Source organism: Chelonia mydas, chromosome 10 (genome assembly GCF_015237465.2).
Source record: "Chelonia mydas isolate rCheMyd1 chromosome 10, rCheMyd1.pri.v2, whole genome shotgun sequence".
Lineage (NCBI taxonomy): Eukaryota > Metazoa > Chordata > Testudines > Cheloniidae > Chelonia > Chelonia mydas.
The window spans coordinates 22,231,506-22,257,371 of NC_051250.2; the positions used below are offsets into that span (position 1 = coordinate 22,231,506).

At 39.5% G+C, this 25,866-nt stretch overlaps 1 protein-coding gene across 8 annotated transcripts in view; it reads right to left on the reverse strand.

The window, feature by feature from the left end:
• The window catches only part of PARN (poly(A)-specific ribonuclease), a 172,175-nt gene that overhangs the window by 144,621 nt on the left and 1,688 nt on the right, over positions 1-25,866 (reverse strand). For 7 of the 8 annotated variants that reach the window (XR_005226961.2, XM_043523383.1, XM_037910034.2 and 4 more), the window contains exons 3-16: positions 23,288-23,367; positions 20,294-20,361; positions 20,121-20,202; positions 18,592-18,652; positions 17,453-17,618; positions 16,752-16,817; positions 15,496-15,534; positions 13,736-13,778; positions 12,881-12,961; positions 10,297-10,353; positions 8,976-9,011; positions 8,547-8,624; positions 3,402-3,445; positions 2,829-2,871 (exon numbers count right to left, since the gene is read on the reverse strand). Coding sequence is in view for 7 of the 8 variants with exons in the window: in XM_037910034.2 (XP_037765962.2) it covers positions 2,829-2,871; positions 3,402-3,445; positions 8,547-8,624; positions 8,976-9,011; positions 10,297-10,353; positions 12,881-12,961; positions 13,736-13,778; positions 15,496-15,534; positions 16,752-16,817; positions 17,453-17,618; positions 18,592-18,652; positions 20,121-20,202; positions 20,294-20,361; positions 23,288-23,367 (944 nt within the window). In the remaining variant the exon portion in view is untranslated. The remainder of the gene's footprint in view (positions 1-2,828; positions 2,872-3,401; positions 3,446-8,546; positions 8,625-8,975; positions 9,012-10,296; positions 10,354-12,880; positions 12,962-13,735; positions 13,779-15,495; positions 15,535-16,751; positions 16,818-17,452; positions 17,619-18,591; positions 18,653-20,120; positions 20,203-20,293; positions 20,362-23,287; positions 23,368-25,866) is intronic. The other variant, XM_037910035.2, reaches the window with a different exon arrangement.

Here is a 25,866-nt window from a genome sequence, read left to right on the forward strand (position 1 = left end):
TTAGTCTTGCCATTGCACAAAGAAAGAAACAGGCAGCAACTTACTCAAGGTGATAGCACAGCTGAGTAGGGAGAACTAAAAAAGTTCTCCAGAGGTTATCCTACAACTTCAGCTATCTACAATATACTTAATAATTTTGTGGTTTGAGTTAACTCTTACGTTTCAAGACAGAAGCCAAGAACCAAAACGGACACAGACTGGAATACCCTCACTCACAGTGGCCATCCATCCAGTGTAAAGCTACATGGGTAGAATAGGGAGGGAAAGCTTGCACTAGCACTGGGATCAGCAACCTTTGGCGGGGGCCCACCAAGGAAAAAGCCCCTGGCGGGCTGAGACGGTTTGTTTACCTGCAGCGTCCGCAGGTTCGGCTGATCATAGCTCCCACTGGCTGTGATTCGCCGTCCCAGGCCAATGGGAGCTGCGAACCATGGCCAGTGGGAGCTGCGATCGGCCGAACCTGCGGACGCTGCAGGTAAACAAACCGGCCCAGCCCGCCAGCAGATTTCCCTGACAGGCCACATGCCAAAGGTTACCAATCCCTGCACTAGCACTACCTCAGACAGACCTATTCTGAGAAAAAAAAAGTTTTAGCCACCAGAACAGAAAAAAAAAGATAATATAGTTTTTAAAGACAGTAGTACTTGTTTAAGAACCTGCCAAATAATTTTCAACCCAGTGATCAAGCTCAGAATATTTGTTGCACTGGCATCCAAAACCTCCAATTAGATGCACAAGGCATGTACACAAATGATAACATTGTTTCTAACCCACCCCCCCAAATTATAAGTACTGTAAAAATTCCAAAGCAAATGTCACTGCAGTATCCGAGCTAAACAGAAAAGCCAACATGTATTATCAAAATATTAGTTTTCAAGTCACAAAAGCCTCCAGATCTATTTGTATTCAAAACAGTACTGCTCAACACAAGGCTGAAATACTTGAGACATAATTTAGTTATTTTTTTTACTCATTAAGACCTTGCCCCTGCCCCGCCATCTTTAGGAAGCGTTCACGCAGACTGCTCCCAGTATGCAAGGAGTATATATGTGCCGCAGAAGAACGTAAGTACATGCAAGCGACATTTCCTTCCAGTTGGAAACTTCTAAAAGCTAAAGATGGAGTGTTTGCAAAACTCTAGGGCTTTAGTATCTAGATAAACAAGCAACTTGAAGGACCTAATATTTGCTGTCATGAATGTGAGAAGAGCAGAGGTGAAAGTAAGCTGGTCCGGTCCGGTGTACCAGCAAGAAACTGCCGACCGTACCAGCAGGGCCGCTGATGGGGGAAGCAAAAGGGGCAGCTATTCCAGGGCCTGGCAATTTAAAAGGGCTCCAGCAGCCATTTAAAGGGCCCAGGGCTCTCAGCTGCCGCTGCTTCTACCACATCAGCAGCTGAAGCCCAGAGCCCTTTAAATCACCGCCGGAGCCCAGGGTGGCGCCAGCTGGGCAGTGCTGAAAGGCTGGCTGGGGGATTTTGGCTCCAGCCCCGCCCCCTCTGCCCGAGCCCCTGCCCCTTCTGGGGATCCAGAGCCATCCCTCACCCAACCTTGCCCAGGACCCTGGCCGCCCTGCATACTGGTAACTTATTTAAGTTACTTTCACCCCTGAAGAAGAGGTCCACAAGAAGAAAGACAATTCAGGATGCAAGAACTGTTATTCACAAAGCAAAACCATTCTACCAGTCTCTTTAATTAAGACCACAATTTAAACAGTAAAAGCAATATGCTTTTCGAATTTAGAGGACATCAAGTTAATACGTAACATATGCAGAAGTTAAGATTTGCAGCCAACTTAGAACAGGACAAAAATATAGCTAACTGCCCATATTTCTTTAAAAAGAAGTATTTATTCATAATTATGAATTAAATAGCTTTTTCCTTTAGTGCCCCATATTGTTCTTGAATAGACCACACGTACTGCAAGCGAATGTGTGCCTAGAAATTTAAGGCTACCTTTAAGATATTGGTCCTACAAATATTGTTCCATTTATGCAACATATTGAATTGTTATCCTAGTGTGCGTATACACACACACAAGAAGGGTTAGTTTGCCTATTTTGTGTATATACAACAGGGAAATCAATTCTTACAGCTATACCTAAAAAAATGTATTTTACTATACAGATAGAATGTGGCCATGATGAAATCCTACATTCAAATCAATAGTTTAGTATTACCATGGATATAAAACCCAGCAACTGTGGTACAACACAGCATTAAATTGAACCTTACTGAATACTCAGTTCAACTGAAATTTTAACAAGAGATTTTTAAAATGATATTTGAACAGTCAAATTAGTCTAAACACAAAAATGATGCACCTCGGACTCAAAAACCCAGAGTCTGCTCAGGCAAAAAAGTCCTGTTGATTGAGAGGATAGTTACCCAAGTAAGGACTGCAGGAATGGGGCCCGCAGAGTTCAAGGAAAATCATGATGGATAATTCATAAGACATTTTCTTGTATTAACTCACAGTAGAAATCCTAGAAGATTAGTTTTGGCAGAGTTAATTAAGAACTTTACATTTGTCCAGAAGCTAAGCTAACTGCTCAAGACCAGGCATTTAGTAGAGTTTTTACCATGGAAGAATGGAATTTAAAAAGTATCATAATTTGTTATTTTAAAGCTCATTTACTGTAGTTTTAGAAGGGTTAGATGAGAAACTTTTTTACAACAGTATGAAGTCATCCTGCTACAACAGAGATAGTATTTATAAATGAAACATTCTATTATCCGTTGTCCTCTACCAAAATATTACTTATATTTCAGTACTCATTTAAAACTCACAAAAAAGATTAGACTACAGTTATTTACATTTGTAAGTTACCTTAAAAGGCTGCGTACTTGCCATCAGTTTAGTATCCAATAGTCTAAAAATGAAATTTAAGAGGTAAGAATGAATTGTTTTGTTTTTATAAAAAATTCTGCCAAACATTCAAGGATATTTTGTTTTATTCAGGGGTAAACAACAACATTAAGATGCTGAAAGTCATTAACACAGATCTTTAGGGAGCATTAGAACTGAGCTATGTCCACTAGAAAAAGTCAACAGACTAAAAAGGTGAAGCTAGTAACATTAATAGCAAATGAACACTGGTCCCGATTGAATCAGGGTTCACAACAATTTTCATACAAAGAGAAGACAACTTGTAAAGGCTTCTCTTTGGCTAAGAAGTATTCTGACAAGGGCAATGCAATCAGCAATGTCATAAATATGAATTAAAATGCAGACATTAAGATTATTTTTAAACTAAATTGTTCCTAAATCACTACATATTGTGATATATGAGTCACAACCATAATTTTATGCTTAATTTAAGCAAGAAGATAGCTGGATACACTTTAATGACAGTTGATATCAGTGAAAAACTGCTCAATTGTAATTTGAAGATGAGCCTACCTGGGAAAGACACATGCCGCTAACTCCTTAAACTCGCTTAGGTCCTAAAATTCAAAACAAAGTTTTGTTACTGTCAAACCCGAACAGTATAAAACTCATAAGATATTCTATTACCCTGAAATAAATATTGATCAAGAGATTCAACCCTTTTATCCACTAAGATTTCTAAAGTAAGATCCAACGGCTGTACTTTTTTCTATTTAAAATCGAAGTGTACTTGGTTACACTCTTTGAATGCCTGCTGACACTCAGTTTTTATAGGATTATAACCTTTCAATTTATCACTGTTTTTTCATCTAAACCTTCTGCCACCCATCTCCAATATTTTGCTATGCAAAGATAACTGAAAAGGCTGCTACAGAAGATGAACAGAAACTTTTAACCTGAAGAAGTCTGGTATAACCCAAACCCCGCTTTCCATTAGAAGCAAGTGCTTTTCCCATCCCAATTTATCATACTAACGATGGCAGCCTCCATGTTCTGTCTGATATTAGAGCTAATCAACTACAGAAAACTGAAGAATTTAGTAAGTATTTCTTACATATTTTATAGTAGAGAATTAATTGAATGTTCATTTTCAGGAGATATTTTACTAGTGAAATGCTTGTTAAGTCATTGGCCCTTCCTTAGAATGGGTTTGTGTATGTCAACTCATTCTCTTAAACATTAACTCTTTGAGCCAATGAAGCATTTGAACAGATCGTCACCTGGGGAAGGTTGAGAAAACCAATCCTCCGTATTCACGCAGAAATGGCAATGAATCTGATAGTAGAGGCAAAGAGTCCACTCTCTGCAGCAGAGATTTATACCAGAACCCCACTCTATGCCCAATGAGGAGGGGGAAAGTAACCCAGCTAAAACCCTTATGAGGGGGCAGGAGGGGACAAGTCACTGTGATGTTCTTGGGATCACCCAGACCAGTAAGCCATGGGTTGCCTTCATACTATGCTGGTATGGCTCAGAGCCCTGACACCAATAGACAGCTCCACCAAATTCACAAAGAGGTTGTGACAATCAGGGCTCAAACACTCCAAGGAGAGAACAGTGGGTCTGAACCTCACAGAGTAAGCAACTGAATCCATAGGTTGTATACAATGTTACGGTGTACAAAAATATGTTGAGTAAGGTCTTTTATGAAAGCCTGTAATGTTCTGAACTTGATGGTTTGAAATATGTATACAGACTGATTATGTAAATATGTATATAGAATACTATGCTCATGATATCTACTACAATTTCAAATACACCGCACAGCAGACAAGTAACCATCCATGGTACAACCTAGGAAAAGACAAATAATGAACCATTACAGTTAATGGGAAGACACAAGGGAATTTCCCCTGCTCTGAGAAACAATGAATTACCACAGTCAGGGGAGAAAAAACTGCAAGCTGTATGAAAAGGGAAGGTGGGGTTTGAAGTGAAAAGCATTGAACTGAGGGATAATTTCAACAGCAGAAGGGACAGGGGTGGAGGGCGCTGCCTGAGAACACTGGATCTCATCACCTAAGGCTAAGGGGCAAGCTGGGAAACTGTTCAAAGGCAATAGGTAAGTTTGTATTAGAAAAAGGAATTTATTTAATATAGAAATGTAAAGCACCAAGTTGCATCTTTATGTTTATATTCTGTAACTTGTTTGCTTTTTCCTTACTATTTCATCTTTGAATCTGAGATTATTTTATTAAATAAATGTTTATTTTTATCCCAAGCAGGTCTCTGGTGTGCCAACTGTGTGGAGGGGAGAGGGATATCTTAGTGGTTTGAGCATTGGCCAGGGTTATGAGGGTTATGAGTTCAATTCTTGAGGGGCCCATTTAGGGATCTGGGGCAAAAATTGGGGATTAGTCCTGCTTTGAGCAGGGGGTTGGACTAGATGACCTTCTCAAGTCCCTTCCAACCCTGATATTCTATGAGTGTCTCTGCTAAAGTGTGCTGATGACTGAGGGCTGTTTCCACACTTTTGGGGGTGATGAACCAGAAGGGAAGAGTCCCCGTGTCTCATGCTTTAGAACTCAGGTTAGACAAATTTGGGGAGGCTCAGGACAGAAGGGCTGTTGGAGTCACCCTGCAAGGAGTAATTAAACTGGTAGAAGCCAGGGTGAGTCTTTGTTGGCTGGCTGGCTAGTAGTGTCAGGGCTCTGAGTCATAGCAGCACAGCATTAAGGCACCCAAAGTTACAAGGGAGGCTGATCTGGGTGATCCCAAGAATATCAGTCATTACTCACTCTTCCCGGTGCCTGAAAATCTCCACCACAAATACAACTCCTAACTCACTCTGCCCCTTCTCTCTCAGCTGCCAACCTTCTTCCACAACAGAAGCCGAAATTGCCTTAATGATGGCCTTGGATTCTGGGTCTCCCTATTTCCACAGGCAAATAGGGCTAACGCAAGCGGCAAGTTACAACTTCTGAATGACTCAACAGCATCAAAGCCTGGTCATTTGTAGGAGTAGGTAAAGAAAATCAGCCTACACCATAATAACCATATTGGCCAAAATCTGAGGACTTCAGAAGCAGTGACAGCAGCCTCACCTGTGCTTTAGTAACTAAAAAGGCCAAGTTACACCGCTGTCTAAAGATGGTTTCTTGAGCAAGTGACTCCCTATTTGCTTATGGGCCAACGTAGTTCAAACAGGCCCCAACCCACTTCCCCCACATCTAACAGCCAAGTCTCGCAGGCAGCCTCACCCCAAAAAGCCTCCAAGTTTAGGATGCCTGTACAAGACACAGGTGACCCATCTCCAACCAGATCTCTTGCTTCCTCAGAGACTAGTACTGTACCCTTACCCACCTAGCACAAAATTAGGCCAGGCTAGTAGATTAGGACTTCTTAAATATCAGAACACCCTCCCCCTCCAATATTCCAGTACTGCAATTCCCATCCTTATAACCAATTTGATTTTATCCCCCAACTTCTGCCATTAGATTTCATAATGTCATCTCCATATCACAACTCAGCTTCTAGATAACATCACAGAAGAGAACTTTCTTTTAAAAATACAGCAGAGGAAAGTAAAACACTTCCATTAATGCTAGAGGCCTTATTAAGACATAAAAAGTAAGCAATTTAAAAATAAACCATAATATAATGCACCTAATTACCCAATTACTGAAGCAGCATTGAGGGCCAAGAGCTGCAAGTACACAATTCACTTCCTAGTTTTCCTTTATCAGAAAGTGAACATAAAACTTGATTTCCTACAACTTAAATTTTCAACTGCCATAGAGCATTGCAACTCCTGATCACTGAAGACAATTCTGCCCTTTAACAATTATACTCTTTAGCATTATTCATGCTCCATAGAAAACTGCCATTTCCAACTAGCTTTCCTGCACTGTAAATACTTAGCTATATGGAATTATAAAGGATAAAGGTGATGAATGTAACAGATCTTTAGTCAGACTATGTTTTCAATTAGTCACTTCATAAAGGTTATTAGTTTTATACTCGAATCTCTTAATTAAAAATGGCTCAAAGACAATAAGAAAGGACATATACTCAATTATACATTGGTTGACATTTTAAAGCTTTCAGGACAAATGCTTTTAAAAGTGATTGAAGTATACTGTTAGAGATGCTATAGTACATAAAGTCACATACTAGAGTTGATTTTTATTTGCACTCAACTTACGTGTTTCAACAACATACAAGTAATACCCTGAATCCTCACCACTTTCACTGCTGCTCCACATTGAGCAGATGTTTTCAGAGAACTATCCACATTGACTCCAAGATCTTTTCCTTGAGTGGCAACAGCTACTTTAGACCCCATCATTTTGATTGTACAGTTGGGATTATGTTTTCCAATGTGCATTACTTCGCATTTATCAACATTGCATTTCATCTGCCACTTTGTTGCCCAGTCACCCAATTTTGTGAGATCCTTTTCTAACTCTTTGCACTCAGCTTATGACTTAACTGTCTTGAGTAGTTTAGTATCAGCTGCAAATTTTGCCACCTCATTGTTCACCCCTTTTTCCAGATCATTGACGACTATATTAAACAGCACTCATCCCATTACCGATCCTTGGAGGATCCCACTATTGACGTCTCTCCACTGTGAAATCTGACCATTTATTCCTATCTTTTGTTTCCTACCTTTTAATGAGTTACTGATCAATGACAGGACCTTTCCTCTTATCCCATGACTGCTTACTTTGCTTAAGCGTCTTTGGTGAGAGACGTTGTCAAAGGCTTTCTAAAAGTTCAAGTACACTATATCCATTGGATCCTTGTCTACATTTGTTGACCCTAGGGCGACCAGATGTCCCGATTTTATAGGGACAGTCCTGATATTTGGAGCTTTGTCTTATATAGGCGCCTATTACCCCCACTCCTACCCCAATTTTTCACACTTGCTATCTGGTCACCCTTGTTGACACCCTCAAAGAATTTGAATAGATTGGTGAGGCAGGATTTCCCCTTACAAAAGCCGCGTTGACTCTTCAACATATTGCGTTCATCTATGCGTCTGATCATTCTATTCTTTACCATAGTTTCAACCAATTTGTGTAGTACTGAAGTTAGGCTTACAGGCCTGTAATTGTCAGGATGGCTTCTTGAGCCTTTTTTTTTTTAAATCAGCATTACATTTGCTCTCCACCCGTCTTCTGGTAGAGACTAATTTAAGCAATAGTTTATATCTCACAGTAAGCAGTTCTGCAATTTCATGTTTGAGTTCCTTCAGAATTCTTGGGTGACTACCATCTGCTCCTGAGATTTCAAATTACTGTTGAATTTATCAGTTTGTTCCAAAACCTCCTCTACTGACACCTCAGTCTGGGAGGGTCCCTCAGATCTGCCAACTAAAAAGAATGGCTAGGTGTGGGAAACTCCCCTCCTTTGCATCTCTCCTTGCGTCTATCTGTGGCACTTCATACAAAGATATATGGTTACCAAATGGAAGATGGAGATAATTTCAGCCCTAACTGCAAACTCTCCCTAGTAGAGAGTTTAAGAAAACTGAATGAACTATGGGCCAGTATCTCCAGAGAGCACACAGATTTCTAATAGCATTTTAAAGATTCTATTTTAGTTTGTTCAATACACCCTAGTAAGCTTCCATCCACAATAGATTTCAGACGAATTACTTCAAATTTCAGGATACATTTTATAAATTACCTGAAGACTGACAAGGCCACTTACTTCAGGCAGGGGACAGTAAAACTGGTGGATAGTGTGCATGACATCCAGTAGCATGTTGTGTCCAACAACAAGTTTGCCCTAAAGAAAGAGACCATTATATGTGTGAATGACATTTCGAACTACTGTATACAAAATAGGTTACGGAAAAGGCTCTGGTGCAGTTTCACTCAGTTTTCAATTCATTACATTTTAACTTCAAACTACCATACTGAATCACAAGCATATTCTTTACAGTTCAAGTATCTGTTATCTGTACATTGGTAGCGCCAATAAGAAGAGGAGAAGGGGCTATGGTGGCAAGCACTGTACAAACACGATGAGTCCTGTTCTAGAGCGCAAAGCAAAACCATTTTAAATCCTAATTTTGAATATTTAGGTAGAAAATAATCAGTCTGTTGATCTTTTTCTTTCTGTGGTTATGTTTTTTACCTTGTTGTTACAGCCAAAACAAGAGCTATGTCCTTTCTGAAAAAAATTAAATGACTCAGAATCTTGTTAACTGCCATAAGAAATTGGTATTATTCACTGTTTAAAAGATCTAATGCAGAGGTGTAGCGAAATTTCCTATTACTAAAAACCTTTTTAAAAAGAACACACTACACCTATCTTATATATCAAAGCATTGCCATAACAAAAAATCTTAATTAAAGTTGATAATGTACATCAAGTAGAGCCTTGCATGGATACAAAATTTATATCCATGGATACGGATATCCACGGAGCTGCAAGGCTCTACCAGGAACCGCTGCAGCGAAAGTAGCAGCATGTCAGGCCGCTGCTCACAGAAGCCAGCATCCCGCCCAGGCAGCTCCTCTGGGGTGAATATACCATCCCCAGCCCTGCCCATTGGGACAGGCACCAAGCTCACTGGCAGCTGCCCCAGTCTCACTAGTGTGTGAGAGCAGCTTGCATACTCCCATACGGTGGCCCAACATGCTGCTGCTTTCACCGTTGTGGTTCATGGAAGAACACAGCAGCTCCACAAATATGCACTTTAGATTCAAGAATATACATTTTGTATCCATGCGGGGCTCTAAAGTTACATACATTTGAGTCGTACTTCATTAGTATTTGCTTATTTGTACAATTTAGTAGTCATACTCTAAGTGAATTATCAACTTTTTACTGTTAACTACATTGGGATTCCCTGAGACCTTTTCCACTCGGCTTAACCAGAACACTTCAACCAGTTCTCTGGGATCTAAAAAACTCAGTTCGACTCCAGATTTCATCACTAAGGTTCATTTGCCATATAGTAAAGCTACACTGAGCGTATCAAACAAAAACAGGGAGGTGGATGCAGGGTATATCACACCTCCAAACATGCACAGAAACCCTCTCCCTTCATATATCTCACTGCACTTTCTATACATGACATCACATTTTTGTATTGGTTTGATTATTTTGCAAAAACCAATCCCTGTGCAGCATGCTCTGTCCATACATTGTTGATCTTGACCTCTTCTCTGCATTCCTAATTAATCTTGTCCATTGCTAGTAAATGGTTCCCTGGATGTTCTCCCTCTTACCTTAGCTGGCTCAGACATTCTGTTTTTTTAGCCTACTGACCTATTAACTTATCTTATTTAGTACAAAAGTTCTGTTTTCAGCCTGATGATCCGTTTACCTCTCTAATCCTATTTTCCAAGTAATGAGACCTCCCTCCAGGTGTTAATTACTCATGTCAGGCCAGGCCTCAGCTGAAAACTAAAGAAATATATGAAAAAAAGCAATGTGTTGGTTAACTTACAGAATTAGCAATGGCATGAATAACTCTGGAAAATCCCACTGCATCACTGAGCTCCTCCTGTAAGCAAAATATCAAGTATCAAGTATAAATGCAAATAACTGACAGCAATGTCTGTATATTGCAACAAGACAATATCACTTCAACTCCATCTCAAATTAAGGTCCCCCATTCTGTATAGTCCATAAAATGATAATCAGATCAGACCCCAGGAAATGGATTTAGGTGAAGGAATCCCCTAAGAAAGCTGGAAAAGAGGGGCTGGGGCTCCAAACATCAGGTACAGCCCCTGCTTTTTTTCAAGCCCACTTTAGTCCCCATACAAGGAAATAGTGGTGGGGTCCCAGCAATGGGCTGGGACCAAGTTGAAAAGTGGGAGGACTGACGGCAGCCCTCAAAAGTGGGAATAATTAAGGAAAGAATGAATCTGCACTGTATGACTCATCGCCAGATATGTTAAGGGAATGAAGTTGCAGCCTAAATGAGTCATATTCATTACATTTTGTCTTTCTTCCTTTCCCTTCTTCCTTTCTGTGGCCAGAACCAAGGTAGTAGCCTTCTGATTGCTCTTAGAACAATGCATTTTTATTGGGCTAGTGTACAGTAAGGAATATTTTTACATTAAAAGTATTACTTCAGCAACATGCTACAGTACCAATTTGGTGCACCAACTTCACTTAGAAGCATCACAAGACTTCCATTTAAGTATCAGTGCTCAGTCATTGTAGGTAATTTATTTAAGGCTTAAATGTTTCATACATGTAGAACCTGCAGATCTGGTAGAGGAGATTCATGTAAGGATATAGAGAGCAAGTGCAAGGGAAGATGTTTGAGCACTGGAAACCCACTCTTTATGCCAGAGGCAAGCAAACTTTTTGGCCTGAAGGCCACATCGGGTTTCTGAAATTATATAGCGGGTCAGTTAGGGGAGGCTGTGCCTCCCCAAACAGCCAGGCGTGGTCCTGCCCCCTCCACCCCCCCCGGACTCCTGCCCCATCCAACCCCCCCTATTCCCTGTCCCCTGATGGCCCCGCCGGAACTCCTGCCCCATCCACACACACACCCGCTCCCTGTCCCCTGACTGCCCCCCGCTGCCCCATCCAACCCCTCCTCTCATTCCCGACTGCCCCCCCCCCGGGACCCCTGCCCCATCCAACCACCCCTTCTCCCTGTCCTCTGCCCACCCCCAGAACCCCTGCCCGACTGCCCCTATCCAAACACCCCCTCCCCCCCCCCCCCCCCCCGTTCCTGACTGCCCCTCTGGGACCCCTGCCCCCATTCAACCCCCTTGTTCCCCGCCCTCTGACCGCCCCGCCCTCTAGCCACACCCCTGCCCCCTGACCACCACTCCGAACTCCACTGCACTCTATCCAACCCCCCTGCTCCATTACTGCGCTGCCTGGAGCACCAGTGGCTTGCGGCGCTACAGCCGTGCCACCCAGAGCACCAGGACAGGCAGCCATGCTGCCCGGCTGGAGTCAGCCACGCTACCACGCAGCACAGAGCACCACGTCAGGCTGCAGCTCTGCAGCCCCGTCGCCCAGAGCATTGCGCCAGCGGCACAGTGAGCTGAGGCTGCAGGGGAAGTGGAACAGCAGGGGAGGGGCCAGGGCTAGCCTCCCAGGCCAGAAGCTCAGGGGCCGGGCAGGAGGGTCCCCATGGGCCAGATGTGGCCTGCAGGCCATAGTTTGCTCACCTCTGCTTTATGCTCATTCTAATGGTAAGAGGACAATACTAAAAAAGGCTTTGATCCTCTTACTTTATCCCTTATTAATCCACGTTAAGAGCTACTAAGAACACTTTTTAACATTTATGGGGAACCTCAGTCTCTGTAGTTATGGCTGGATAAGTTCTACTGTGACTAGTCAATTAATTCCTAGCACAGAAGCATTTGATGTCCCAAAGAAAAGAATTATAAGCACTAAAAATCCATTACAGCAGGCAATTCAGTACTGCAAGCCATACATCTGGAACTGTATGCCCAGTTTCAGATCTATCCTGGAAAGACTGAAACAGACAGCTATTAAAGTCTTCTCTAATTCTCATTAAAAAGAATAACTGAGGTACTTAATGTTATGAGGGGTACAGTAAAACAAAAACACTCAGGCTTTCCTTTTGACACCAATTCAAAGAAAGAAAATAAGGTGTCACTTTAGTTTGAAAATAGTACAAGGAAACACCTTTCAGAATGCAGTTAGCTACTACTGAAGGTTTTCAAATACTGTAGCAAGATTTTAAGAGACAAGTAATGATAAACATCTTCTAGCTATGCTTACTAAGATAAAGGTAACTGAATATGCTCCATGACATCAGCAGAGAGCCACAGTGAGCAGGTACAAATATTATCCCCCTCCACTTCCACCATTGCTTACTTAGTCAAGCGCATCCCTGATTTTTCCTTCCTCTGAAAGATCAGATATCACCAATGCAAGAGGCAGGATACTGGAGTTGAGAGGTGGGGAAATTTCAGTGTCATAAGCATATGGAATTCAAGTCAGTCAGGTCTCTTCCCCAATTCCAACATTTCAATTAAAAGGAACAGCATTTTCTTCACCTTAAAAAAGAACAAGGACACTAAACATTTTACCTGTTCTTTTGCTTGTTTCTGCTGTTCTCTTCTTTTGCGCTCTTCTTCATCTACCTTGCTAATGACAATGTATCTTTCCTTCTGAAAGCAGTAATGGCATAAGTAAATTATTCCAGGAATAGCTTGACAAAGAAAGTGAAAAACTAAAACAGAATCCCAACGCTAATACATAAACCAATCACAATTTGCTATCTAAATTTCCACTGCAAATATAGCTAAATTGCATCCATTATACTCAGTTTCACTGCAACAGTTTACCTACTAATATTACAGTGTTTCTTTTATAAACTCTTATTTTTTTTCTAGGGACTTATAATTTTAACAAGGCTATCCAAACTGAATCTACTCACATAATGAAGCCTAAGGAAAATACACTTTTTGGTTGGAATGAAAACATTTACCATACTAAGTTTCCCTATAACTTTAGGTTTTAGTGGGGGGTTTTAATCAGGTGATTTGGGGTTAATATTGTTTACCTAGCTCTTTGGGAAAAAGTTAATGTTCAATATCTGCTGCAATTATTGTTCTATTATCAAACCACTCAGCTGACCAAGACTTCATACTCTCAATGTACTGATTGTTAGATCGACTAAGTATTTAAAATAGCCATTATAGTTTCCACTCACACACTTAATATAAGTCATATATTTGTATTTATACCTCATGGATTTTAAAGTCAGACCACTAAGGTTATTCAAAAGTATTTCATCACAGTTTAATGAAAGTTTAAAAGTTTGCATAACAAAGCTTCAGCAGGCAAATTTAGAGCTCAAGTAAATGAAATTTCATTAGGACTGAGATTTTCCCTACACAGAACAAGCATCTAAGACAGTATGTTGTTAGTCAATTAATTACCTTCTCTGTCTCCAGAGTTTCAACATGGATACCTTTTGGGTACCTACAGCAAACAGTGAAAGGTAAACTACAGTTTATGGACTAATTTGGCAGTTAGTATACTGAAGCTCCCATCTTCAACTAGGCTAATTTTCATAGCTACACAACTTGTAGTAAAGTTACAGACAGGTTTAATATTAAATGCAAAAACTATTAAGGCAGCTTTTAACCCAAGTGAAGTTGGCAAATTCAAAGTACCAAGCTATTCAATAATTTTGCCTTCTTGTGTATCTCAAGAATTTCAACAATTACTGTTAGTATATTAAGAAAAAAAAACTATGCAGATAGCTGAACAACTGTTCCTGAGAGAACTCTAACTCCATTTCTTGACTTCAGTGCAATTAAATCAATCTCTATAATCTGATGTTGGGTTAAAGTACTGCTTGTGCATTCTTTCAGAACGAGAAACTTATTCAAAAAAGCAGTTACTAAGTTACCCATTCAGGAATGCACATATACTCAGATTTCACAGGGAGCCCTCATTGTGCAGTGTGGGTGTAGGCAAAGCAGTTTAAAAAAAAGATCTGCCACAATGATAAAAAAATGCAAAATGCCATTATTTCAATGTGCAGATACTCTAAAATACATGTTTGGATACCGTATATACTCATTCATAAGCCAAATATTTTTGGTAAAAAAGTGACACATGAAAGAGCAGGGGTCAGCTTATAAACGGGTCTACACCAAAATTTGATGATTTTCAACTCTATGAAATCATTGAATTGAATATCTAATACATTGTCGTTTTGCTTACCTGGAGCATCTGCAGGCATGGAGCCCCTACTTCCGCAGCTCCCATTGGCTGGGAACGGCAAACCGCAGCCACAGAGAACTGAGGGGCTCCATGCCTGCAGACACTCCAGGTAAACAAAACACCCTGACCCACCAGCGGCTTACCCTGACGGGCCGGGAGCCAAAGTTTGCCAACCCCTGAAATATAGGGTTGGCTTATGAAAGGGTCATACAGTTTTTACTATTTTTACCAGTCCATCTTGGAGAGTCAACTTATAAACGAATGGGCTAATGAACGAGTATATACGGTAACTTCCTCATGTGCATCAAAACATTTTGAAAATATATTTGTTAAACAGCTTAAAGACCTCATCCCATCTCCATTAGTCAAATGGCTTCTTTAACAGCTTTTTTATCTATTTTTAAAATACAATTTACTTCTAAGATGAGAATCAGCACAAAACAATTTTAGCTAAGAACAGTCTCTAAAGACAGGATTTTAAGAACTACTGCCAACTTGAAACAATCTCCCAGAATATCAGCCATAAATATAAGAGCACCATCAACACCCTATAGAACTAATTATCGTTCAAATTAATCCCACTATCTCTGCAGGAATACTTTCCCCCTCTTCAGTTGTTTGCAATAACTGCACACCGTATGTTAAGAGTCACATGTTATTACATAACGCTAATCTGCTACATTGTACTGTTCAATTTACAACTATTTTAATAGTTGTAAGTGATAGAATAGAAATATGCTCAATTTAAAAAAAAAAAAAAAAGGATTCTAACAAACCACTAAGAACTCCACACTTGTAAGTATTAGTTCAGTTTGACCACATTATAAGACTGTTTCTCTTCTTAAGCAATCTAAACATAATGGATATGAGATTAACCGTAGATCAGCTTTTTATCCAGATTTTTTCATGTTAAAAAACAGCACAGATATACAGTAGGTAAGGTAAGAGATTAACACTAGTAACTTACTTCCAGCTCAAAGTCTGATAAATTAGTTTCCTCTGAAATCTTTAAAAGCAGAAAAGAGTAATGTTATTAATGGTTCTCATATATAAATATTTCAGAGTCAAATAAAGACAAATTTATGTTAAAAATTCAGGCAGTGAACATAAAACAGCTCATGGTGTTATCACATGGTATCTTAAAAGGCATTTAAAAGGCTAAACACTAGTCTAATTTTCCAATGAGAAATTGATTTACATCTTATTGTACACGTATCTGCCTTTCTGATGAGAATGACTTGCCAAAAATTAATAGAAAAATGTTTGTTTGGCTCTGTCAGCTAAATATTATTCACTCAAGTCTATTTAGATGGAATAACTATTTCCTTTGTCATTATGGTTAGTTAAGAAATAACTATACATCCAATGATGGTGGACCTAGTAATACAATATTCCAATGTGTATAATATTTCACATGCACAAGAGCCACCTTGTATCATAGAATCATAGAATATCAGAGTTGGAAGGGACCTCAAGTCATCATCTAGCCCAACCCCCTGCTCAAAGCAGGACCAATCCCCAATTTTTTTTGCCCCAGATCCCTAAAGGGCCCCCTCAAGGACTGAACTCACAACCCTGGGTTTAGCAGGCCAATGCTCAAACAACTGAGCTATCCCTCCCCTAAAGATTTGAACTTGCAACCCTTGGTTTACAAGGCCAACGCTCTAACCCCTGAGCTATGGGGTCACCAGCAGCTGATTCCAAAAATATGCAGACACATGAAGTACATTGATTAAAATGGAAAAAGCAGTTTTAAAAAGTCATCTTGATAATCAACAGAAAAGGCACAAGAGGAAGTTTGATACTTTACCTAAATTCCCATTAAAGTATTATTTATGAAGAGCACCTCTTCGACTTATAAACATACAAAACTGTAAATTTATGTATATTCAAATAATGCCATATGCATACTATACATCACCCTTGGTATGTGTTGCCACCAGTGCAGAACTTCAGGATGAACATCTGAAAAGTTTAGACTTTTTAAGCAAGGAAAGATACCAAAGCTCCATGACAGCAAGTCTTTACTTCCTGTCCTAAATCAAACAGTTTTTGCTAGGACTAATCAGGGATAAATTTGTTGAGACAACTATGTGCAAACCTACAGAAAGAGGCTTTTCCCCCCATATACCTGGCTAGTAGGTCAAACCTAATTTCTTATACAGAAGACAGTTCAGAGTTCTCCCTTTACCAGAGAACTAGTGTTTATTTTCAGAAACTGACCCTGTGCATGGCTCCAACTGCAAATTCTTGTTTTCTTCATTCTGTATTAAATCTTCTATTTGCTCCCTGGAGAAAATAGATTAAACAGATTATTTGCTTTTACTAATACAATACTATTTTCAGAGAAGCATTTAGTGATATATACCAAAAGGCAAAGCAAATCTTTTATAAGAAGGATTAATGGAATATTTAAGACATGTTTATTGTACATATACCAACATTTTTCATCTTTAGAGACATTAGTATAGTGATAAATATGAAATCTTGCGTGATTAAGAAATCTAAAACAGAAACCAAGTGTAGACTTAAATGGCTTCATATTTGAGGGCCAGCATATACATGGCTATTATTTTCCAGCCAAGATCACAAACTAAGAATTGGATTAAACTTTAGCAGAGATTTCGAAAAAAGGACAATACCATCAAGAGGCAAAAATGTAACTAACAATTTAACTACCCTTGATGTAGCTGAAGACAGATTACTGAAAGTTGCAGATAAGCCTCAAAAAAGCCTGATTAAAAGGAAAAGAAGTTTCGCAGACTTAAACCCTCTCATTCAAAGGAACATTTTGTTAAGACTGACAAATTTAGAATCAGAACACTGGCAACTTCAAGTTTTTAGGCAACTTCAGAATGGAGGACTACCACATAAAGAAGAGTGCGCACACATTAGAATAACAGGATTTTTATATTTCCACTTACACCACTCTTTCAATGAATTTTTTCTGATCCTCAGGAATAGTCGCAGGACACTTTGTGGCATTAGGGGAAATGTACGATAGGGTCGCCGCACCATTTGCCTGAGAACGTTTTTCATCATACTGCTCCCGTAATTGTCTTTCCTCATCCTGATTTAAATATGGGATTCCTAAGAAAAACATTTTACAGGTTTTATTATTGAAAGCAAGCAAGTATTGCACAGCTCAGAGAAGCTTAGTTACTACTCCAGTCATGTTACAACCTAAAAACTGTGGGGGGGAAATGCATCTGTATCCCTCAAATATTTCTTCTAAGTTTCCTTTCCTTATCTCTAGTTGCAATGGATTCCTTTTGAGAGAGCCAGAGCAGCTGGCACCTTCAAGCCCAAATGAGTCACAAGCAATTTAGGCCCTCCTCCTGAAATCTGATCCTTACAGGCAGACCCCTATTTCTGCACAGAACCTCACTGAATTTGATGGGCCTTCATATTGTTGATACATAACTGGGGCTTCTAAGTGCTACCACAAAGCAAATAAATAAGGAATAGGGATCTACCCATATGGATATAGTTTAGCATCATGGCCACAGATTGCTATGGAGTCAAGAAGCTTTAAAGTAGTTGCCATGTATCTCACAGAAAAGATTTGCAACACATCAGAGCCCTGCAGGTACTAATTACCTTAAGAAACCTGCTGAAATAGGAAGGGTTGAGCAGAAGAGGGGCAATATATAGGTACCTAAATTGAGGAACAAGTCAAATGACTAGCACTGTCATATTAAGTGTCACAATTATCTAGTCCTTAGTTTTACAGTATGACAAGCTAGAAAATGCCATTGTTCCAGTAATAAGACCAATAGGAATGTTCTTTTGGAAATATTACAACTTTGTTCTGTGTTTAACCACTGAAAAACAATTATCACTAAAATATGCTTAAACAAGTAGGCACTCACCTGTTTCTCAGAAAATGTAGATGGACAGTCACTTTCCCTCCTCCCCCACAAACAAACATCAAATAAGCTAAGATCTTAACAACTTTACCAAAAGGTCAAAATGTACATGTTTTGCCTTTTGTTTTAAACAGGAAATGGAGGAAAAGAAAGATATTCTATAAAAACAGGCTGTAAAATGAAAGAAAGCTTACCATTGCGAAAAACTTTATTAAAATCAAATCCTTGGTTTGCTAAAAAGTCTATACTTGAACTCTGAAAAGGAAAAAAAAACAAACAAAAAAACCAGCTTTGTGACTGATTGTACACCACTGAAATTTCAAAGGTCAATTAAAAAACAACCCAGGTATTTTCCTCAAACATATTTGTTTTAAAAAATCCATATTAACTTTTTTCTTTGTCAAAGTATTAGGTTAGTGTACTCAAAGTTAGTCTGTGCAATGAAATAGTTTATTAAAAGATAAAGTTTAATAGAGTAGAACAAGTCATTCATAAGCAAATCTCTCCGTCAGTATTTTGTTGCTTACTTATCCCTAACAGATAACCCATGGCTTGTGCACTATAGATAACAATACATCCCAAAACCTTAACATCAAACCCACCATAACACCAATGAATATGTAGTACACTGTTTAAATTATAATAAAAAAAGCCACTTTGAAGCTATGTATGTACCATTTCTGATCTTAGTTAGAAGCTATAGAGTCATGATTTTAGTTTGTCCGAAAAGCCAAGTGAAGCTCAGGATTGTTTAAAACAAATTCTTCTTTCAAACAAAAAACCTTAAAAATGCATCTACAGGAGCCATGTTGGCGATGAAACTCATGATATCCAGGGCAACATGGAAACCAAAAAGGCAATAGTTTCTGCCATAGGCAAAGCACAATACAATGGTAATAAGGGTGCAAAGGAGTGTAAAGCTTTCTACATATGTAACTATTACTATTCAGATTTTTTAAAAATACATATGCAACTTTCTGTAATAAGAAGAGAAGTACCTTCTGGATTCTACCAAGCTAAACAGGACTTGTACCACTCTGTTCCGGCAAAAAGGTTCAACAACTGTTAGAAAAGTGTCAGGTGGACAAAACACAAGACTATACATTGATGATGTCTGCTGGCTTTCCTTTAGTGCTTAGCACTGGCTAGGAATCCCGATCTTTGGTATACTGATTATATCTTTAATGAGGTATGGATGAGAGACTGGAGAAAAATAAAGATATAAGGAGAGAAAGAGTTGGGTGAGTGACCGGAGGTGGAGGGGCGAACGGGAATCAAGTGAAGGAACTGGTGTGGCAAAATCCCATGAGTCCAGAAATTCTCACAACAGCTTTGTGAAGCAATGAGAGAGAGAGGGAGAGAAGAAGAACGGATAGGAAGAGAAAAAAAGAAAAAAAGCTGGATAAGAAAAGTCACTTCTGTCTACAGAAAAAACTAAGCCCTGTATTAAGCAGCAGGAGTTTAAAAAGGGGAATGACCTTTACTTCATTTTTCAGCCTAGTTTTCTTCATTTACAGAATATTGTCCCACTAAGACTTTTTTTTAAATGGAACCTGCCTTCCTTCTCTATGCACTGGGGAAAAAAAATCCATGAAGAATGAATTATACATAGGCAAAAATGCTTCAGGGACTAATCAAAATTGACACCACTACAGAATTTTCACAAAAATCATTTTGAAAAATTTTCCAGTAGCAATATATATAAATCCGTTTTTCCACTAACCTGACAGACAAACTTGACATCTGGTGAACTTCTGTTGAAGGGTTTTGGAAAAATATAGAAGTTAAATGATTTCATTATGTATCTGTGAAAGGTAAGAGTTACAAGTCAAAATAGAGCTTATCAATATTACCTAGTATAAAAAAAGTTAGGAATAAGTCAAGGAAACAACATACTTAGCTTCTGTGTGGTCATATTTAAAACTACAAAGGCCAAACTGAAAAAGCAAGAAATCCATGGAATGCTGAAAAGGAAAACAAGTAAGACTATGGTTACAATACATTTTGAAATGCAACTGAGAGGCACTCGGGAAAAAATTATTTGTCTGAGGCTCAGACATCTGTACGTCATTTATAAATATTGGCACTCAAGTGAAAATGCCTTGTCATAATACCTTACTTTTAAAAAGGACCTTTGTCTACATAAGATTCATGTTTAAAAATAAAATTATTCTTACCAATAACATTCTTTTTTCTTCTGAAGTTTAGCATTTCATTTTTACCTTTTCTTCATTTTTGCAATTTTTTTCTGCACTTCACTCAGCTTGGACAGTGAATAGACTAAATTTTCACTTTGTTTCTCATGCAGTAGGGCAATATTGTTTCAGCTTCCATTACTGCAAAGGTATGAACTAAAACCAGCTTTTAAAAAACAAGTTATTTTATATTAAAGGGACACCACCAACTTGATCTGTTCAACTTCAAGTGCATTCAAATAGTCTCAAGTACCTCCTGACAGCTTTTCTAATGTTACAGCTACCTTTCCAAAAGTTGCTTCTCTTCTCCACTGCTATACACACAACCCACAAGAGGTGAGCCTGATCAACTATTCAGGGAGAGACAGTGGAACTGTACACAAAGAGCTAAAAAATCCACAAAGTAAACAAAATGCAAAATAGAACTATTTTTCTAATATCTTGAATTCTAATAATCCTAACTGTAACCTCTAACAATAGCAGATAAAATATATAGATACGTGATTTAAGCTTGGTAAATCCTTGCTTTAAAAATCTAATGTTGGGGCCAACAGTCTCTTTAAAGGGATAAATGTAGTAGTTTTTATAGCTAACAGCAAATATGCATGATCATAAACTTAACAAGTATTTTACAAGAAAAGGCTTCCTTCTCTTTCTGACATATAAGCTTAGTTTTAAATAGTACTGAAAGTTTTTGGCATTTTCCTTCTCATGACTGACAGTCAACATAACCCCAAGATCTGAGAAGTAATTTAAGCACTTCCAGTACAAGGTAATAGTATTTGGAAACGGGACGGGGGGGTGGAGGGGGGGAAGGATACCTATTACAGCTTCAATAGTCAAAGATGTTAAGTGTAAGCTGTTGCCACAAAACCCTTTCTAAAGGCGTGTCTATATGGCAGGTTAGTGCATGGCAAGGGAGGGTATAAATCTACAGCGCTTCAGCATGCCATGCAGTGACAGTCTGTGTGGACCCTGCTGCTGCACACTAAAAGTTTCCTAGCGCACTTTGTGTTATTGTGCAGCAGTAAGTACACATGAACAATAAGTGTGTGGCATGCTGGAGCACTGTAGATTTACACCCCAGCTTGCTGCACCTTAACAAGACAAGCCCTAAAACCGGTTGCAATCCTCTCTTGTCCCCATTTCATCTGGCAGCTGCCCAAAGGGTTCTTGTTTGGTGGTGTGTGGTTTCCTCCTCCCTCCCCGCCCTTTTACACACACAGGCAATTTGGCCTTGTGTACAGTGTCAGATATCAGATTCCTACCTTCCACTATTTGTCTAGCACAGGGGCTCTCAAACTTATTTGATTGGGTCCCCCTTCTTTGTGTTTGTAGTAATTTACACCGCACACACCCCACCACCACACAGCTCTGAAGGCAGAGTGGAGAGCAGCGACTGCTGACTGGCTGCCCAGCTCTGAAGGGCACACCATCCCAGCAGCAGCACAGAAGTAAGGTAACAACGTGAAAAGTTTCAGAGTAGCAGCCGTGTTAGTCTGTATTCGCAAAAAGAAAAGGAGTACTTGTGGCACCTTAGAGACTAACAAATTTATTTGAGCATAAGCTTTCGTGAGCTACAGTGCATCCGATGAAGTGAACTGCAGCTCACGAAAGCTTATGCTCAAATAAATTTGTTAGTCTCTAAGGTGCCACAAGTACTCCTTTTCTTAATGTGAAAAGTCATATTCATCTACATCACTTTCCACAGTAGATTTAGCACCACATTGCCACCCTTACTAAAGCTGATGCCACCTCGGGGCTGTCAACCGGAGCCCTGCCATCTCCAGATGAGGGACTGGGGGGCGGGGGGGGGGGGGGGGGGGGCCAGGGGAATGAAAGCCTGAGCTGCCTCCTGGTGAGGGAATGGGGTGAGGAGGAGGAGAGCCTCCCATCATGGCCCTTCTGCACAAGCCCCAGCCACCCAGGATTGACAGCCAGAGCTTTAAAAAAAAGGGGGGGGCACTCAGCTCATGGTTCCCCTTGACACATTCCCACACCTCTATTCGGAGGTCCGCCCCATAGTTTGAGAACCACTGGTCTAGCATCAATGACATTTACATTGGCAAAAGAACTAGTGTAGACTGGATACAGGCGCTTGACTACCATAACATCTGGCACTTGCCCACTGTTAGACCAATGCTGGAGGCTCTCAAGACAGTTAGCATAGACATTGCCAGACTCCGGTTCAACAGGATAAGCATGGCCTTACTGAAACACTCACCAATTGCTGTAGACCAGTGGTTCTCAACCTATTGACCACTGTGGGCCACACACGTGGCCCACAGTGTGTTATGTGTGCCCTGAACCGCAGGTTGAGAACCTCTGCTATAGACTAAATAGATCAAAAGTATTGTTTTTAATCAATAACTATTTTAACCTAATGTAAATTTAAAATCTTACTTGTCTCCACTGTGTCCCTATCAACATCCTGTACGCAGCCAAATATTAGACAGGCAAAGTTAAATATTTAGCCTATTTTTCCTGCTGGAATTCAAAGTTTTTATCTATGAGTACTATTTAGAATGAAGCAGAAGTCTTAATTTGTCCCAGAATAAATGCCTATCATGACATACTGATATGCACTACTAACAAATCTAACAGTTTGTTCTAGTCTCAGACATGTTGCACCTCCTACCAAGGATGGCAAAATACTTAAAATAGTTTCATTTTAACTCTTAAGTTTTACATTTACCTTTTTAAGTTTTTGATACCTTTCTTCTGGTGTGTCAAAACCATTGGTTAATGTGCTAACAGATGGCCCATCACTGATTCCTAAAAAATATAGGAAATATTACATAAAAATAAAGCTATTTAAAGATAGTGGGTGAGGAGTAGCAACAAAGGACAATTATTAAGAAGTCTGCCACTATGTAATTAACATAATATTACATTACATATGTATAAGTTACCATTCAACTGAAAAACATCCCTCTTTAAACAAAAGCCAATTAAACAATGTAATTCTACATAAACAATCTGGTGAGTTCAGAGAACATAATGTGCTGGCAGTGAAAACATGTTCTAGGAAAAACTATGAAAGCCTTACTTGTGTCATTCACAGGTTAGAAAAATAATCCTGATAGAATGGCATGTGGTACCAATGACCTGATGTTGATGGGTCTCAAGCCACATTACTGGAGACAGAACCAGAGTCAATGAAGTGACAAACCAATAGTACATAAGAACATAAGAATGGCCATACTGGGTCAGACCAAAAGTCCATCCAGCCCAGTATCCTGTCTACCAACAGTGGCTAATGTCAGGTGCCCAAGAGGGAGTGAACCTAACAGGTAATGATCAAGTGATCTCTCTCCTGCCATCCATCTGCACCCTTTGACAAACAGAGGCTAGGGGCACCATTCTTTACCCATCCTGGTGAATAGCCATTAATGGACATAACTGGATAAATTCATGGAGGTTCTCTTTTAAACCCTGTTATAGTCCTAGCCTTCACAACTTCCTCAGGCAAGGTGTTCCACAGGTTGACTGTGTGCTGTGTGAAGAAGAACTTCCTTTTATCTGTTTTAAACCTGCTGTCCATTAATTTCATTTGGTGACCCCTAGTTCTTATATTATGAAAACAAATAAATAACTTTTCCTTCTTCACTTTCTCCACACCGCTCATGATTTTATATACCTCTATCATATCCCCCTTAAGTCTCCTCTTTTCCAAGCTGAAAAGTCCTAGCCTCTTTAATCTCGCCTCATATGGGTCCTGTTCAAAACTCCCTAATCATTTTACTTGCCCTTTTCTGAACCTTTTCTAATGCCAGTATATCTTTTTTGAGATGAGGGGACCACATCTGTACACAGTATTCAAGACATGGGCATACCATGGATTTATATAAGGGCAATAAGATATTCTCCGTCTTATTCTCTGTCACTTTTTTAATGATTCTTAACATCCCACTTGCTTTTTTGACTGCCGCTGCACACTGCATGGATGTCTTCAGAGAACTATCCACGATGACTCCAAGATCTTTTTCCTGATTAGTTGTAGCTAAATTAGCTCCCATCATATTGTATGTATAGTTGGGGTTATTTTTTCCAATGTGCATTACTTTACATTTATCCACATTAAATTTCATTTGCCATTTAGTTGCCCAATCACTTAGTTTTGTGAGATTTTTGAAGTTCTTCACAGTCTGCTTTGGCCTTAACTATCTTGAGCAGGTTAGTATCGTCTGTAAACTTTTCCATCTCACTGTTTACTCCTTTCTCCAGATCATTTATGAATAAGTTGAATACGATTGGTCCTAGGACTGACCCTTGGGAAACACCACTAGTTACCCCTCTCCATTCTGAAAATTTACCATTTATTCCTACCCTTTGTTCCCGTCTTTTAACCAGTTCTCAATCCATGAAAGGATCTTCCCTCTTATCCTATGACAACTTAATTTACGTAAGAGCCTTTGGTGAGGGACCTTGTCAAAGGCTTTCTGGAAATCTAAGTACACTATAAAAAGAAAAGGAGTACTTGTGGCACCTTAGAGACTAACAAATTTATTTGAGCATAAGCTTTTGTGAGTTAGGCTTATGCTCAAATAAATTTGTTAGTCTCTAAGGTGCCACAAGTACTCCTTTTCTTTTTGTGAATACAGACTAACACGGCCGCTACTCTGAAATCTAAGTACGCTATGTCCACTGGATCCCCCTTTCCACATTTGTTGACCCCCTCAAAGAAATCTAATAGATTAGTAAGACATGATTTCCCTTTACAGAAACCATGTTGACTTTTGCCCAACAATTTATGTTCTTCTATGTGTCTGACAATTTTATTCTTTACTATTGTTTCAACTAATTTGCCCGGTACTGATGTTAGACTTACCGGTCTGTAATTGCTGGGATCATCTCTAGAGCCCTTTTTAAATATTGGCATTACGTTAGCTATCTTCCAGTCACTGGGTACAGAAGCGGATTTAAAGGACAGGTTACAAACCATAGTTAATAGTTCTGCAATTTCACATTTGAGTTCTTTCAGAACTCTTGGGTGAATGCCATCTGGTCCCGGTGATTTTACACTGTTAAGTTTCTCAATTAATTCCAAAACCTCCTCTAGTGACACTTCAATCTGTGACAATTCTTCAGATTTCTCACCTACAAAAGACGGCTCAGGTTTGGGAATCTCCCTAACATCCTCAGCCGTGAAGACTGAAGCAAAGAATTCATTTAGTTTCTCTGCAATGACTTTATCGTCTTTAAGTGCTCCTTTAGTCTCTCAATTGTCCAGTGGTTGTTTAGCAGGCTTCCTGCTTCTAGTGTACTTAAAAA